The sequence below is a fragment of the Pundamilia nyererei genome, unplaced genomic scaffold (assembly GCF_000239375.1).
Source record: "Pundamilia nyererei isolate P.nyererei 1_Seehausen unplaced genomic scaffold, PunNye1.0 scaffold00008, whole genome shotgun sequence".
Lineage (NCBI taxonomy): Eukaryota > Metazoa > Chordata > Actinopteri > Cichliformes > Cichlidae > Pundamilia > Pundamilia nyererei.
The window spans coordinates 5,068,392-5,084,699 of NW_005187409.1; the positions used below are offsets into that span (position 1 = coordinate 5,068,392).

The window sequence follows — 16,308 nt, forward strand, 5'->3', positions numbered from 1 at the left end:
CTACGTGTTTATTTGTGCTTCTCAGAGTCAGGAGGGGGGTGAGGAATGCTTGGGTGTATTTATTAAAGTTGTCCTGCATCTCTTGTAACCCCTCATTGTGAGACATTGGAGAGGAACGACGGAGGTTTGTTTTGTTTTTACCCTTTTATGGGATAAAGCTGGCAGAGTACACATTTTTTCTTTCTTGTTCCAAATGCCACTGTGGCACAGAATAGAGGAAAAGTACCAGCGCAGGAGCCTCCTTTTATCGTTAAAGATTCACTCAACTCATATCACTGACATCTCTGAATCCTTCATTTCAGAAACAATTCCTAAGATCTTTGGCCGTTTTTAGTCAGTAGAGTCACGCTGAGTGTCTTATACAACATTACAGTTCTTTGTTTGGGAGGATGATGATTGGCTTCTTTGTGTGTAAAACAAAAAGTATACAATGAGTTTAAAAAGCCATAACTGCCTTTGAATTTTCTTAGAATGATTATTTCGTTTAAATATGAGAAGATTTGAAGGCAAATCTGTTAAGGTTTTAGTGAGTATGAGTTTACATATGAGGGCAAAACGATTGAAGAAAGCTATAAATCTGTCCAGTTAAAAATACAATAGAAAAGAACCTAAACATGCAGTCATTCAAAGTGGAACAACATAGTTACTGGGCCAGGTTGCTTATAACTTTAACTCTCAAAAAGAAGAAGCTGAAGTTGGAGCTTTAAGAATACACAAAATAACATAATATGAATCCACACTGGGAAAAGGTATGCTGTGCACAAAAACTTAGATTTAGACCCGCATAACTCTAAAGGGTTGAAAGTGAGGTGTAGCCTTTCATCTTTCATAACATCTACAGTCTTTCTCCTAATTACCTTTAAAAATTCTTCACTATCACATTTAAGACCTTGACTCTCTATGTGCTTGTTAAAAAGGAGTCTAGCTGAGTCATCAGTTAGGAAATTCTGTAACACATTTTCAGAGAAGAGCAGAGGCGCTTCACAAGTGGTTGTGCCTGTTGTGGGAAATGAAACAGTGTTGCGCATCTTGGTTTTATTATCATGCAGAAGAAATATTGAATCCAAATGTTCTTTTCTCCCCAGCACAGCCTTGTTCAAAGGCTGCGATGAAGGATTAAAAAGCTGAATTGAAAAGCTCAGACTTTCAAACAGGTCAAGTGAAACAGATATGACTTCTCAGTTTAGACCTAATGAAGGTTCCCAGGAGTCGTCAGATATCGATTATTTCTGAAATGTCATCTATTCCACATCTTTGGTCACTTGATATGCGTGGTATTACCCTTAAGTAGTATCTCAGTGCTTACTGGATGAAGCAAACATTTGATGAACGCATTCACGTCCTCGGGATTAACTGTAATCATGTTAGTCATGTCAAAATGGAAAACTTTCCATTTCCGAGTACTTTAATTTTCGAATGAAGACCTGTGAAACGTTCCCTGCTGTCACAGCTGTATTTTAATGTTTATCCAAAGACATTTTAAGGGACAATCTTGATACTGGGAGAACTTCCGGTTCTTAATATCTTATTTGGGGAAAAAGTTAGCAAAGCTTTTCAGTGGTTACATGACTGCTGATCCTGGGGTTATTTAAGACACTGAAGAACTATTTCAGCGGTTCTTCAAAGCCAAGTGCTAAGACCTGGTTTTAAAATGACTTGATTTATTGCTCATTAGCAATAAATGCAGATTATGTCTCTGAACAAGGCAGCGTAGCTTTTCTCCTTGCACTCCTGTGTTTAGTCAGTCAACCAAGCATGAATATAACATGTATCATTTATGTGTCATAACTGAGTAGAAAATTCAGGAAGAGCTACTGTAAATTCAGTAGGAAAGAGCATATTTAGAAAGGTCTCCTTAAGTCGTCCCCCATATGTATATTCTGTCTTCACGTTGTTTTGGCTACGTGAAACCACCATTTCTTCCCCTGTCTGAACCCCCGTTTGCCACGTCAGAAATGGCTAAGTATCAACAGTTTCCCTGAAACTGTCTGGTACAGGTTTCTGTGGTTCATCAAGTTGAAGTCATTCATTTCAACATCCAGTCAATCCTTGAGGACAGTCCAGGATCTGTGATAACGATTCTTCTCTCATTACAGAAATATTCTCACATTTTCAGCACAGCAGTAAGTTTTTTCTTGCTTCATCCAGCTCAGCGTGGGCATTTTGCTCCATTGTTTTTTTTATTTTAAAATAAGCAAGATCGTGTTTTATGACATTAACAATAAAGAGAGCCAAAGAATTTCACTCTGCATGAACACAGTGTCAGATTAAAAGAAACATACAGAAACAGTGGCTTACAATAAAGATTTTTTCAAAGGTCTGCAAGCGACGACTCAGCCAACGATACATCTAGACAGACTCCAACACAGAGACCCTTCCATCAGCTTGTATGCTATTTGTGTGTGTGAGGTCACACTTGTGAGGGTAGGATTACGTCAGATAAAGAAGGAGCTCCTCTCTTCGTCAAATATGGAAAGCGGAATCGACAGAACAGAAATGGAAGCAAGTATCTGCTATTTTTAACAGGTTACAGCTGATCAGCCAATTTTTTTTTAAAGATTAAATTTATTGCCTGTTTTTTCATGTTCACTGTTAACTCTGGAACAACTACTTACAGGCAAAAAAGTATACAGCATAGAGTCAGTGACTGACTATGTTCAGTAAATCTTGTGATCGTTGGGAGGTGAGTAATTCCTGGATGAATGGCTTGACTTCCTTATTCAGCTTTTTCTCTCAGGTAAAACCAAGCAAACGCAGGTGGCTGAAGGAAAACTATGCACAGACTGAGCTGATAGCTGATATAGTCACTGTTTTGTCTTCACTGGTTTTTCTAACATGCCCTTATGTACTGATAAGGTCAGCAGTTTTGTTAAAGGTGGAGATCATCACTAAGGAGGCCAAGCTTTTTCTTTTTAAATTACTTTCTGCGGTCAGTTTTAGGCCAGACTGTTTTTTTTTGTTTTTTTTAAATTTTTCATAGAAACTGTGGTTCAGAGGTCCCTGAGGAATAAAGGAAGCCATAAAGATTGAGTCACATTACTTGAGATAATGAGTTGCCTGCCTGTGCACATTCCCCTTTCTTTCCCTCCTACATGTTTGATCACGTTGCTGTATGTGACACACAGCCATGACCACATAGACAACTCCATGGTTTAAACTTGTGGTGTAGTAGTGATTAAAAAAAATCCCTACTGATATGGAATTATTTTATTGATTATTTTCCTGAGTAAAACAACAATTATTCATTAAATAGGGAATCTCCTCTAACATATGTTTATTGAATCAAAATAACATCCCTTTAGTTTCCCATTCACGTATTCAGTTTCTGATTGATTTGGCGCGACTTAATCAAACTCATTCTCCAGTCCCTCTCCATACGTCTCTGAGGATTTAAGCTATTTCTGTTTAAACAGGAAGCACTGCTATTGGCTAAATCCCAATCACCTTTGACCTCCCACTTCACTCAAAAGGAATCTCGTGGTAGGGTTATTACCAGACTCTGTGATGTTGTGTGAACCGCTACTTTCAGCTTAAAATAGCCGTGGAACCAGAATGCAGTCCCAGTCAGCGTGAAGTCCCAGTGATCCTCCAGAGGATAATTGGGAACAGAAGTGTAATGTAGCAGTACTATGTGATGATGAGGTCCCACATTCCTAAATCTGGCCACAATAGAGTGAATTATAAATTTGAATTGGATTTGTTTTGTTTTATTGGCCTTTTAAATCACACAGAGAGCTTTATTTCTATTTTCTTTTTCCCTTTCCCTTTTTTTTCCTCTCTCTTAAAAAACTTGAATGTGTGTAAAATTTTACGCTCTATTTTTTTTTTTTTTTTACTTTCATGTAGGCTTATATGAACCTTTTAATTTTTTTCCCTCTGTAAATAACTTTTTTCAATTTTGAATGGTGCTATACAAATAAAAAAAATTAGTATTGTTATTAATTTGATTCCCCAATGAACTTACAATACCTATGCGTATTTTATTAACCCCTGGAGGGTCTTAAGGACATTTATTGTCTTTTGAATTTTTAGTTTTAAACCATTTTCACTGTGTTGAGTGGATTAAAGCCAAATTTGTCAAATAATTTTTTTTTTACTTTTTTTGTTTAATTATTTATGTGTCATGAACCGGATCAAATCTCAGACAAAATACAGACACCAGACAGACAGGGGGCTTAAATAAACAAGCATGTATTTTATTAAATTAAGCTCGTGGAATTGCTGACAGTAGAAAGCAGGTATATGATGAATGTATCTGAAGGAAAGGAAGTTTACCAAAAGCAAACAAAACCCAAACCAGCCACTCTTCTCCCCAGCAGATGAGAGCGTGCTGGAGAGAAGGGAAAGTATTTTAGCACAGAGCCCCTTTTAAAAGCCATTAGCCAAGTTCCAACAGGCATGTTTCCGATAAGACCTGTCAGCCACACCTGTTTCCTAAAACTGAGGTTACATTCTAAAAGTCCTTCGCGTTTTCTTCATCCTACCCGCCTTTCCTTGGCCTTGATAAAAATGTCAACAAGGTCAATATGTCATGAAGACTCAGATAAAGAGAAGAGTGATGCAATGAGAATCCAAACTAGTCTCCTTAACAATGTAATTCAAGATGCCTGCAGTGTCAAAACTACAATGAAATGCAAAACGAGCATCTTAATTCACAACATGTTGTTAACTTCTTGTTATATGCAGGTCATGTAAAAGACAACGGTTTTACCTTCAAAGGTCGGAATTTTAAAGAAGAAGAAACAAAGAGGGCCAGATTTAGAGTTTGTTGCAGCACAAAGCCTTCTTTTAGCATTAAAAGGCTACTGGATTTAAGATAGATAGGCCAGGTGAAAGCCTGTTGTGGTTCTGTCCTGCTAGCAGTGTTTTTTAATTTGAAATGAGAGGCGGAGATGTTATCAGAATCAGTAGGTGATTGGAACGTTGGATGGATGGCTGAAAGTTGAGTCAAGCCCAATTATGTCTGTTTCCCAATAATACTGGTACTTTCATGAAACAAACTAGAAACTAACTGAACCGGGCTCCCTTTTTCTCAGCAGTGCGCACACAATGAGTGATGTTTCTTTATTTAACTGTCAAATGCGGCTTTTGTTTTGTACTATGTGAACATGTATGATTAATGTCTGAATGCAAAACAAAAAAAACAGCATCAGTACTTTCACTAAGATCCAATCTGATGATAAATAATTACTGTTCTTTGTAATATTAATGATGATAACTTGCACTAACACAGCTCTCCTCTGGATGAATCCTGTTCTCCAGTCTCATTCCTCATGACCCCTCTCACAGTGCCCAGTAATTTCTATCAGAAGAGATATCCTTCCTATCTGAAATATTGTTTGATGTCGTTCAGACTCTTCTCATTGATCTGACTTACCTTGTTGTGGATTATTTTGGTTAGTAGACCTATATCACCCCCTCCCTCTTGCACACTCACTGGGTGAACTGCTAATTTGTGCTGCTCTTAGTAGAATACTCAGTATTGCTGAAATGAACTGACGATGTGATCTAGTCTACCTCATTTCCTCCTCTTTGTTTAAGATATCCATGATAACTAAAGTAAAAGAAGTGAAGTGAAATTACCCCCATCCATCACTCCCAGCTCAATCAAAGTAAAACCTAACCAATCATTATCCTAAAGGCAATAGACCTAAACAATAAAAAAAAATAATTATAAAGAACCTTGAACTCACCTTGATGAATTAATAGAACTCATAATCTAGATTTACAGCACTAATATAAATATGTGTTTGTGGAAAAAATTCATCCATCAGCAAGTTTGATGATCAGAGTTCAGCTATGCATATAACAACCTGTTGTTGAAAATGTAAACTATTGTGGTTCATGAATAATTGAAAGATTTATTTCAGTGATATATGGGACTACTTTGTCTCCTCTCATTTCATAAAAGATGCTCCCAGTGTGTAATGTGCTAAGGGATTTAATAAAGGAAGCAATGAAACGAGTCACTTCACAAACTTTTAATATTTTTGGACCATACCCGAAGAAGAGTTGCTCCAAACACGTTTCCTCTTTTTTTTCTTTGATTATTAAAGTCTTAATTGTTCTCAGAAAAGGGAAAGAGAACCTTTTTGGCCTTTTAATGATGCAAACTAATAAACTGCATATTTTCTTTGAACATATCAACAAATGTGTCACATGATGTGAAATCTCAACATAAAATGTGCTGATAATAGAGAATCCATAGCAATAAAGTTTAATAAGAACCATATAGATGTAAAATGTACATTTAAAAAATACCATTAAAGCAGGCAAAGAAAAAGCTGCACCTTACTCTTTATCAGGGGAACCTAAACATTATTATGTCCAGGATATTTGTGGCATATCATGGACATACAAATAACCTTTGTGATAATTTATCAAACACTGCACTCGATTTTAATGCGCATGAAACAATTATCTATTGTTCATCTCCATCAGTAGTACAAATGCTTGAATTTCTGCAGTCTTCCTATGATGTTATTAAGTCTTATTTAACTTTAGCTAGTGTTAAATGGATGCAAATCCAAGTATTTAGGTATCACTATAGAACAGAATGTGCAAATTAAAATTTACTTGGAAAGACCTGGGTCCCTGTTTCTTGGAATAATCTACAGAAGGAGCTGTAGTGATTACGACAGGGGAGACTTTAAGTTCATCTTATTGGAGCAATAGAATAGGTCTCTTGGTCAGTGTGACTATATTTTTAAAGCTGCTCTTGTAATGATCTGCATTACATATGTGGTTTGTGTTCATTAGTCTGTGCTGAATACCTGGATTGGAACTTTTAATCGCGATGAAACTTTTACCTGTATAATAAATTAATAAATGATAATAAATCAAGGATAGTAAAAATAGCAAACATGCTTTCGCTGTCATCATTACTACCAATAGAGCAGCTTGTTGATTCTGATAATCTGCCAGATGCTGCTATAAGAAATGTGAAAAGCACTTTTTTTCTTCTGCAGCCTGGCTCCTGTTTGCAAGTCTGTTGATCACACTGCGAGACACTTTATTCACTATTAAAAATGAAAGAATATAGAATGGAATGTAATTAAATAGAACAAAAAACATAACACTGGAAATGACACAGACTTATGATTGGTGGTATTTATTATATATTTTTCAGTGGCTGATTGACATACATATCCTTTAATATTTGCCAGGAGGTGCTGGGACACCCTCACATGCCTGATGAGGAGCAGAATTCTTGAAAATACCAGACTGTGAATCATGTAGTAGTGGCTGAGAGATTATTATCAAAACATCCCAAAACTACCAAAAGGCAATGTGGGAACCTCTCATTTACACTGTCTGGATAGTAGCCAACAGCATAAACATTTCTACCGATGGTTTCTGCTTTGAGACCTTTACACTGAGTTGTAGCTCCTCTTAGTGGTGAATGCTCATTATTAAATCTTTCTTCTTTTTCCCCACCTTTTCTTTTCCAATCACTTATGTTTGGAAAAATAAATATTTTTCTGCCACTAAAAAAAAAAAAGAAATGATAAAGGAAAATGAGATAAAATAAACATTTATAGTCATCTGTAAGTTATAAATTATTGGTTATTATCTCAAAATTTAAATGTACCAAGGTAAAAATTCTGAGAAAATAACCCAAAACTATAAAACAACTTGAAATTTAAATTGACATATTTCAGGGAAAAAAACATTTTAAGGTAGAAACACTATACAAACTACATTTTTTAAATACTTTTGTTTTTTTGATATAAACAACAAATTTTACAAAATTTAACCGACAGTTTACAGCTTACATATATAACTTATGTTTCCTTCTTTCTTTTTTATTTTAATAAGGGAGTAAAAATTCCTAGTTAGGTCCCACAATCACAAAGAAAGTTAAGGTCGTGATGTGGGAAGTGTTATAGCTCTAACGCTGCTGCTGGAACAAATATGAGACTTCATTATTACCAGTGTGAAAGCAGTAAGAGGGGGAAGAGAAGGCATCATTTCGACACTTTTTAATGTCCATGCACATTAATTTCATACACTACAAGAAGTTGTGTGGTACAAAGCTAAGAATCAGAGACTTGTTAGGTCTTTTTGAGCTATGCACTCTAAATTCACACGTGTAAAACATTTAAAAAGATGTCACACTGCTTCACTAGAAAAAAGCTAGAGCTCCTTTATAAACCTTGAGCAAACTAGTGATTGTTAAAATACCTCAGGAATATCAAGGATGTTGTCACATGTTTTATGAACTTCCAATATTTTCATGGTCTTACAGCATGACACAAAAGTTTATTTATTTATATGTATTTATTCATTAATATAAAATTCAGTGTACAGTCTGAAAAATACCAATATTTATTTTAATCTTCCTGTTTTCATAAATAAATATGAAACTCTCCTTTAGCATCATTTTCCTTCTTTCTTCGACCACTCGCTGTATGCACCAGCATAATTACGTGCACTGAAACAGAGAACAGAGACATAAAAGATGAAAACTGTCTTCATTACGTCAAGTAAATGCAGTAAAAAGCAGCACTTTTTCAATAATATGAAAAAAATGTCTTCATAAAAAAGAACTTGACTTTGTTTAATTAAAGGACACTTGGAGTTTTTGTTGGGCCTTGTGTATGCATGTATGTATGTATATATGTATATATGTGTATTTTGTTGTATAGGTAGTGACTTATTTACTTCACGTATCCTAGCTGATGAGCCTTGGTGGTAGCCATTGCCCCTCGCTTGCCAATCTGGCAGTGAAAAACCAGCTCTGGTGCATCCAGCAGTGGCTTTGTTACTCCGTACCTAACCTTGAATTCATCTGGATTCATTTTAAGAGCGCCCTCTACTGTATTAACTAGAGGAATGAAAAAAGAGACAAAGATAGAAAACATGAACAAGTACATAACTACCAGAACCTGATAAACCACATTCACCACAGCACACATGCAAAAGATCTGTGTGTGTGTGTGTGTATGTATATATATATATATATATATATGCGCAAAATGCTAAATAAAACAAACTTGACAGACGTGGAATATTAATGGATCCTGGAATATGTCCTTTTGCCACCTCCTCTTCACTGCGGACATCAATCAGAATGAGATTCGGGCTCTTTCCCACAAGAGCCTTCAATTCCTCATAGGAGATTTCCTTGGTACCTGAAAACATAGGAGGAAATACAAGAAACAGTATGATAACCTTTCATCAGATTAAATAAAACTACACCAATTACTCCTCAAATACAGGTTTCATGTGACAAATCATCCTGACACAAGAATGCATTATTGATGATCCTCGTCAAAGAAAACAAATTGCTGTTCATGTGAAGGGTCAGATGAAATATGACACCTGCTCTAACTGCCCAAAAAGGTCCATGCAAACACACTGACAAGGAAGGATGTACCAATGCTAACCGCACAGATATCAATGCTAACATGACATATGTAGAGCGTCATGTAGTGATCCAAACACTATCTTGGCTCTGTTGTTAGTGCTACAACAACCTGTACATCATAATTACATGTACATGCTCATGCTATTTTGTTAGGTACACCTGCTCAGCTGTTTATCCTCTGAAATACTTAATCAGCCAATGACATGGCAGCGTATTTGGAAAATAGAAGATTGCAGAAACATTGCCTGGTCTTAATTTCTGCTGCTACATTCGAATGGTAATGTAACAGCAGGTTGAATTTTTCTTTTTCTTTAAAGTTGTAAGAATATGCAGACCTAGTTTTTGTTATGTAAATTCGTAATTAATTTTATTTTTGGAAAGTGATTGGTTTATTAGCCTATGGACCCTCCCATTAATCAAGGGATTAAGAGCACCCTGGAGGGGTGTGGTAAAGATGTTTTTTGTTAGTCAAATGTCAGGAGGGTTTTTTAAAAAAAAGGTTTTTTTGACCACTTTTGAAGTTGTTAAAGCAATTTAAGTTAACTTTAATTTAATTTTAAGTTTTAAGAATTTATTTGGTTGATTTTTGTTAATAATTTTCCACGAAATAAATGCCATTTAATTTTAAACAATGAAATCAGAAGTGTGTTCTAAAACAAACCTCCCGTTGCCACCCACCTTTTCTTGGACTTTTTTGGTGTTTGGAACATAAAAGGCCGTGACATAAACAGAGTATTGAGTTCAGATATCAAAAGAAGAACACGCCAGACTAAGCTGCCACATATTGTAATTAGTTTCTCAATTTGGCTTCTAGTTCAAGCAGAAAAAAAACCCAAAAACCTTTAAAGACTCCCTAAAAGCAGAACTTGACATCAAACTCCACTTTCATAGTACATTCCTTACAGGCAGATTTTCCATAAAGGCAGGCGTACTTGCTTTTATCAGATCGTGTGAAGAGTGTTAGACTGTAAGATATGACTAAAGGTACACTGGACTGATGCAACAGGTTATGGTATGCAGATAATTATCAGTTTGTTGTTTGTTGCTCGAGTAACCGAGTACAATCCTCAAGGAGACTGGTGCCTCCACTTTAATCTCTTTACTGTTTGCTGAGTCATGCTACAATTTTTCCTTTCTGTAAATATTAGAAAGAGAAATACAGCCTATGGAAACAGTTCACCAAAGTGACCCCAAAGTGTATGAAAACATATAAATATTTTTTTTTATGAAAACACGGTAATACTTCTTAAGCTGGTGTAGTTTTGGGTTGTCACAATTAAAAATAGTCGTCTTTTACTCATTACGTTTGACGTGTTTCAGTTCATTCAACAAATTCAGACAGTAGCCTTCTATAGTTCACATACGTTAACCGTATCTGTAAGAGTGGGCTTAAAAAGACTCACCTGTGTTCGCCATACTGGTTGTTGGATAAAATTAGAAATATGAAAGTCATCGACAATCACAAACGGTATAACAATACTGGATCTTCTTCCTGATACATTTGTTTGGTGCTGTCTCATTGGCTCGCATACCGTTGAAGGGCGGGGCTTAGTCGGCGAGACTTCATCGCTTAGCCAAACAAATCAATTTGTCACTCTTCAAAGTAAAAGGAAGTAAAAGGTATTTAAATAAATGCATATGTTGAATATTTTTTCACAGAGTAAAGTATGTGGTTTAAATATTTTACGTTTAACTGTTTTGTGCGAGTAAAATTACGAGTGTGATATGCATAAAGGATCATATGCAGTGAGCACAAACCTTTTAATGGTCGCAAAAAAGATCAAGTTGACACAAACATAGTTCCTATTTAAACCATTTTATTACAAAAACAATCAATCAGTCTCCTAAAAATAATATTTACTTTACATTCTGTTTCTGATATATTAAAAAATAAACAATCTACAGAGGTTAATTTGCCGGCAAATAAAATCATGGTGACTGCAAAAGAGCACTATAAACTATTTGTTCTCGTTACGTTTTACATGTACATTGTTATAATCGTATTTACACGTTCTTTGAGGGAATTGAAATAACATTTAAATTCTACAGTCACTGATTACACCACTACAGAACTGCAGTGTTCAAACTGTACTTTAGTAAGTTCATCAGTAGAGTCTCTCTTTCCTTTTCGAAACTTCTCATATGTCCCACAGATCAGAGTCCCTATAACAACCAGTAAAGGGAGAGCGAATAAACCTCCTATAATCCAGGCCATCACTGTGAGGACAGGAGATTGACGACATTCATACCGCTTACATGAAAACTCTGAAGGATCGCTGCTTCCTGCGTTGTTCACTGCCACCACACACACTTTAGTTCCCACTTCCAAAGATCTGACCAAACCCCGCCGTGACGCATCCCCAAACTTTGGGACTTCACTGTCCCTTCCCTCGACGACTATTCTGTACTCAGATACCACTGAAGATGGAGCACAACACTGCACCTGTATTTCCCCTCTGTCACTCCCCGCACTGACTGGCACCAGCGCTTGGATACGTGGTGGATGAGGACGCACATTAGCTCCACTCATCCCAGGGCAGAGGCACCCAATTTGCTCTGAAAGTGCAACACAGGGAACCTGGTTCTCCGAGCAGGGGTCGTACTCACAGAGCAGAGGTTCTAGGTCCATCTTTGGGAAGGACACCATCCTAGGAGGAGCTGTGATTGTGTCATATTCCTCCTTATTAAAGTCATAATCATCCTGGCCTTCTGAGCCCATGTCAGTCATGTGTATGATCTGTGGACGAGTGATGGGTGGGGAAGCAGACGCAGCATTGGTGAAGAAATGGGAATGCATGGGAGGCAAGACAAGAAAGACAAGTGCCACCAGGTTCCTGCAAAATGAGGTCATCTCTGTGAAAAGAAATGAAAAGAATAAATATGGTCACTGGTCACTTTACAACTATAAACATACTGATTGATATATTTAAAATATTCCTGTCTAATATCTTTCAGAACTTGTTACTGAATTTGGTTGTAATTTCTGATTAATGAAAAAAGCAAAGAGGCTCTGCAGCGGTACCAAGGATGACAGTGAGACTCTGATTTGGCATTTCACTGTATCAAAAGAGAGAAAGACAAAAGTGTGGTGACACACAAAATAAAGTTCGTTGGCTGGATTCGAGGCACTGGGATGTAGTTTGCCTAAGTTTACAGCTCATGAATGCTCTTGAGTATACTCATACATCTGCAATGTCCAGTCCTGCAAACACATTTGTACTTGGAAGAAAGCCAAGGGACCAAAACAGACAAAAAGCTGACTGATTTTCAGTCTGGTCAGTTTATAAAATTAATTATAAAACTCAGAGAATATTTGTAATGCAGTTAATATTTATGACTAAACCTCTAAAAGTAAAACATGGAGCTATAAAGTAAAAAAAAGAAAATACTGAAATGGGTCTACAGTACCTGCTCAATGCTGGTGGGCGTCTCAAGTCTGAAGTACTTTGTTTCCACTATGGCTGCTCTCACTTGTGCTCTCAACTGTTCTCAGTCAAAGCTTTTTCTCTGGCTCTCTCCTCCTCATCTACACCCCTCATCATTCTCTGCCTTCATGGCCTCCCCCCACCCCCTCTTTTTACTCTTTTTTTCCCTTCCTGCACTACAATTTTCTTGTTTTTTAGCAAGCTTTCTAACTGGCCATCTGTGACCTTGCAGTTTGCACAGATTTTTTTAAGCTCAGATGTGTATTTATTAAAGACCCCTTCCACCTCTTGTAGCCCCCATTGTGAGATGCTGGAGAGAAATGAACGAGGCCTCATTTTGTTCTTATCCTTTAATGTGCTAAAGCGGACAAAGTACCTTTTATGTTTCACAACATTTTTAATCTTTAAGGACAAAAAAAATCTTAATTACTTTGCGAAGACCTTGACTTTATTAAAAAAGCTTTCAGCTGAGATATGCGTGGGGAAATGATACGCTTTCTGTAACTTTTGAAAAGAACTGAAGATCTTTTATCAGAAACAAGTGCTCAGAATTGGATGTGCCCAGTCAGGGAAATTGCAGGCTAAAATTCCTTCACTGTTACTTTCCAAAATACTATGTGTCAATACATTGCAGAACAGCAACACAACCTCTACTTCCACAGAGGTAGGTTATCATATTAATAGTGTTACATACTTATTGCATATGAAACTGGATACTGTGTTTCCTCTGAAAAAGAAAGCGTCAAATTTGTTATTTCACGCTTTCTTTTTCAAAGTCAAATAACAAGTGCTTGCCTACTTGGTATAACTCTCAAATGCACACCTTAAAGCTGATAAACTGTAAGCTGGAGAGAAAATAATGTCTCACTAATTTAGAAGGTCTTCATTTAGTATGGTAAAAAGAGTTTGTTGCTCTATGAAGAGCCCTCCATGAAGCTGGGACCATCTTACTGTTCATCACTGATTAAGAAAACAAGAACAACCCAAGGTTTCTCCTCAGTACTGGTTCCAGGCTGACCTACTTAAGTTTAAAGCCTTTCTTTAACCATAACATTTTATTTTTGACAGACTTTACACTTTGTTCTATTTGTGTGTACAGTTTTATACTCTATATTTCTACTCTCAGTATATTTTTCATTGTGAACCTTTACATCCTGTTCTGCAAAGCACATTTTTTCAATGCTGAAAAGTGCTATACAATAGAAACAGTGCTTGTAACAAATGTTTCTAGTTCTCAGTTCTTTGTTTAGTATTGTTCCCTTTCGCCTGTTTCTTCTTTGTGTGTCCTCCCCACGGTCCCTTGTGTGTAGTCAGTCATGTCTCTTTACCAATGTCCAGTTTGTGTGTCTTTGTCCATGTCTCTGTCTCAGAGTTAAGGCATCCTGTTTTATTCTGCTAGTCTCTCGTCTCATGTGCACCATGTTCAGTTTTCCTTGCCTCATTAGTTTGATATGAGTTATATTGTGTCATGTTTCTTTCCAGGTGTGTTCAAACTGCCTCTCATCCCCACAGCTGGCCTCTCTTGTGTATTTAAACCCTCAGAATAGAGGGTTGTGCCTGTGTTCTTTGTTGTGTCCTCCATCACAGTTGTGCCCTCTGTGCTCTGCATTTCTTTATGGACTCATAGGCTAGTTAGTTCCTTACCTGAGTTTATGTATCCCACTGAAAGGCTTGTGTCCAAGCTGAAACTTGCTTTCAGTTTTTTTTTCTAGGAAATAAATCTTATTTCTCTAACCAAGTAATGAAACATTCAACCCTGTAACATTCTTACTTTTATTGGATTATGGTTATCTTTATGAATGCACCAGGCCAGTATCTAAAGAGATTAGATACAAAAAATTTGGAAACAAATGCACTGTCCCAGTTTCCTGGAATAATGATCCGTCTGTGTTCACTTGTCTGTCTGCTGAATATCGGTTGAAGTTTTTTTTTCACTTGCATTTTTTGTAACTTATGCTGCTCTCTTGGCCAGGTCTTTTTTGAAAAAGATATTTTAACTGCTATCAGACTTTGTCCTAGATAAAGAAAGGATAATAAAAACAGCCAACATGCTTTCACTGTCACCATTAAGGCTGTAGCAGTATGTTGTTGATTCTGATAATCTGCTAGATTTTGTTATTTTTCAAGGATTGATGAGGACATCTACAAAGCAGTTTCGCATAGCCTTTATATTGTGCTGCTGGGTTCCTGGTTGCATGTCCGGTGACCTCACAGCTTCAGACACAACTGAACCTGAGTAACCTAAGAGCTAATTTACTACAATTTTAAAAAATAATGAAGGAAATGACATAAAAACCTATTATTTCTAGTATTAATTATTCATTTTCAGTATTTAATTGACATACAGGTCCTGTACAGTTGGCCAGGGGGTGCTGTGACACCCTCAGCACGAGTACTTCCCAGAGTCTTTGATGACATTGAGCAGAATGTTTTAGAATACCAGGCTACGAATAGAAATTTGGCACACTGGCAGTATAAATAGTGTGTAGATCACAATGTATATCAACACCACAGAACAGTGACTTAGAGGCTTATCAAAATATCTCAAAATTACCAAACATCAGTGAAGGATTTTCTAGTTTTCTCTTTCTGAGTGCAGCCAGTAGCATAAACATTTTATCTTTGCTGTTCAGTTGCATTATAAATAAACTTAATGACAAACCTACCAAGACTGTTTTCACTTGCCATCACAGTAGGAAAAGCGCAGATGTTACTGATCAGGTTAATCCTGAACATTAAGATCAGTCCCAAGTCCTCAAAGCTGAAGCAGGAATTAAACCATCAATCGTGATATTTTTTACACTTGCGGTTTCTGCTGTGATAGCAGACAACAAAACCTGTCTGTACATATGTTAAAATATCATGCAGTTTGTCTTCACAGCCACTGGAATTTATGCATCTGATCATGTAAAAGACTGACTGAGATTAAAATCTTTTCAATAAGAGACCTTCACACTGATTTGTAGCTCCACATAGTGGTGAATCCTCGTTATTGCTGCTTGCTGACCCTTCACCCCGTTAACACCATAGATGGTAAAGTTCTGCTGTCTTTTCCCCCCCCAATACCCTATACTAAAACCTTACTTATGCCACTGAAATAAATAAATCCATGAATTAAATAATAAAGATTTCTTGCCACCAACATATTAAAACTATACGTCTCAACTGAATAAGTCATTATGTCAAAATTGTGAGTTAGGTGTCTTAAATTATCAGCTTATTAACTCAAACGTGTGAGAAAATCTAAATTGAGAAAATATCTTAAAATTTCGAGTTAGTAAATCGATTTTTTTTTTTTAGATTTTAATCCCGTATTTTGATTTTTTGGATGATATTTTTTTCCTTTCTCCATATCCATACAATCCAGAGAGTTAGTAAGCAGATAACGTGCCTGACGTCTGCCACAATGATGTAAAAACATTTTTAATCTAAAAATTCAATTGATAGTTTAGAGCTATTTACAACTTTAATAAAGCTATTTTTTAAAATTATAATTAATATTATTAATTTTAG

The 16,308-nt window shown here is 36.4% G+C and overlaps 2 protein-coding genes across 2 annotated transcripts; both read right to left on the bottom strand.

The window, feature by feature from the left end:
• Positions 1-7,977: 7,977 nt before the first annotated feature.
• Positions 7,978-10,880, bottom strand: LOC102209116 (thiosulfate sulfurtransferase/rhodanese-like domain-containing protein 1). Its single transcript, XM_005723105.1, has 4 exons — positions 10,774-10,880; positions 9,006-9,134; positions 8,665-8,827; positions 7,978-8,434 (listed from the first exon to the last, which is right to left on the bottom strand). The coding sequence occupies exons 1-4, from the start codon at positions 10,784-10,786 to the stop codon at positions 8,380-8,382; spliced, it is 360 nt and encodes a 119-aa protein (XP_005723162.1). The 5' UTR covers positions 10,787-10,880; the 3' UTR covers positions 7,978-8,379.
• Positions 10,881-11,217: 337 nt separating this feature from the next.
• LOC102209409 (leucine-rich repeat neuronal protein 4) lies at positions 11,218-12,931 on the bottom strand. Its single transcript, XM_005723106.2, has 2 exons — positions 12,779-12,931; positions 11,218-12,223 (listed from the first exon to the last, which is right to left on the bottom strand). The coding sequence occupies exon 2, from the start codon at positions 12,219-12,221 to the stop codon at positions 11,427-11,429; it is 795 nt and encodes a 264-aa protein (XP_005723163.1). The 5' UTR covers positions 12,222-12,223; positions 12,779-12,931; the 3' UTR covers positions 11,218-11,426.
• Between the last annotated feature and the right edge of the window lie 3,377 nt (positions 12,932-16,308).

What these genes read in the sequence shown, in the direction of transcription:
- LOC102209116 (XM_005723105.1), bottom strand. An exon ending in AGGATCCATTAATATTCCAC is followed by an intron (nt 8,828 to 9,005) that starts GTCTGTCAAGTT and finishes TCATTCCTCTAG; the next exon opens with TTAATACAGTAGAGGGCGCT. An exon ending in CATCAGCTAGGATACGTGAA is followed by an intron (nt 8,435 to 8,664) that starts GTAAATAAGTCA and finishes TCTCTGTTTCAG; the next exon opens with TGCACGTAATTATGCTGGTG.
- LOC102209409 (XM_005723106.2), bottom strand. Translation starts at nt 12,221, where the DNA reads ATGACCTCATTTTGCAGGAACCTGGTGGCACTTGTCTTTCTTGTCTTG.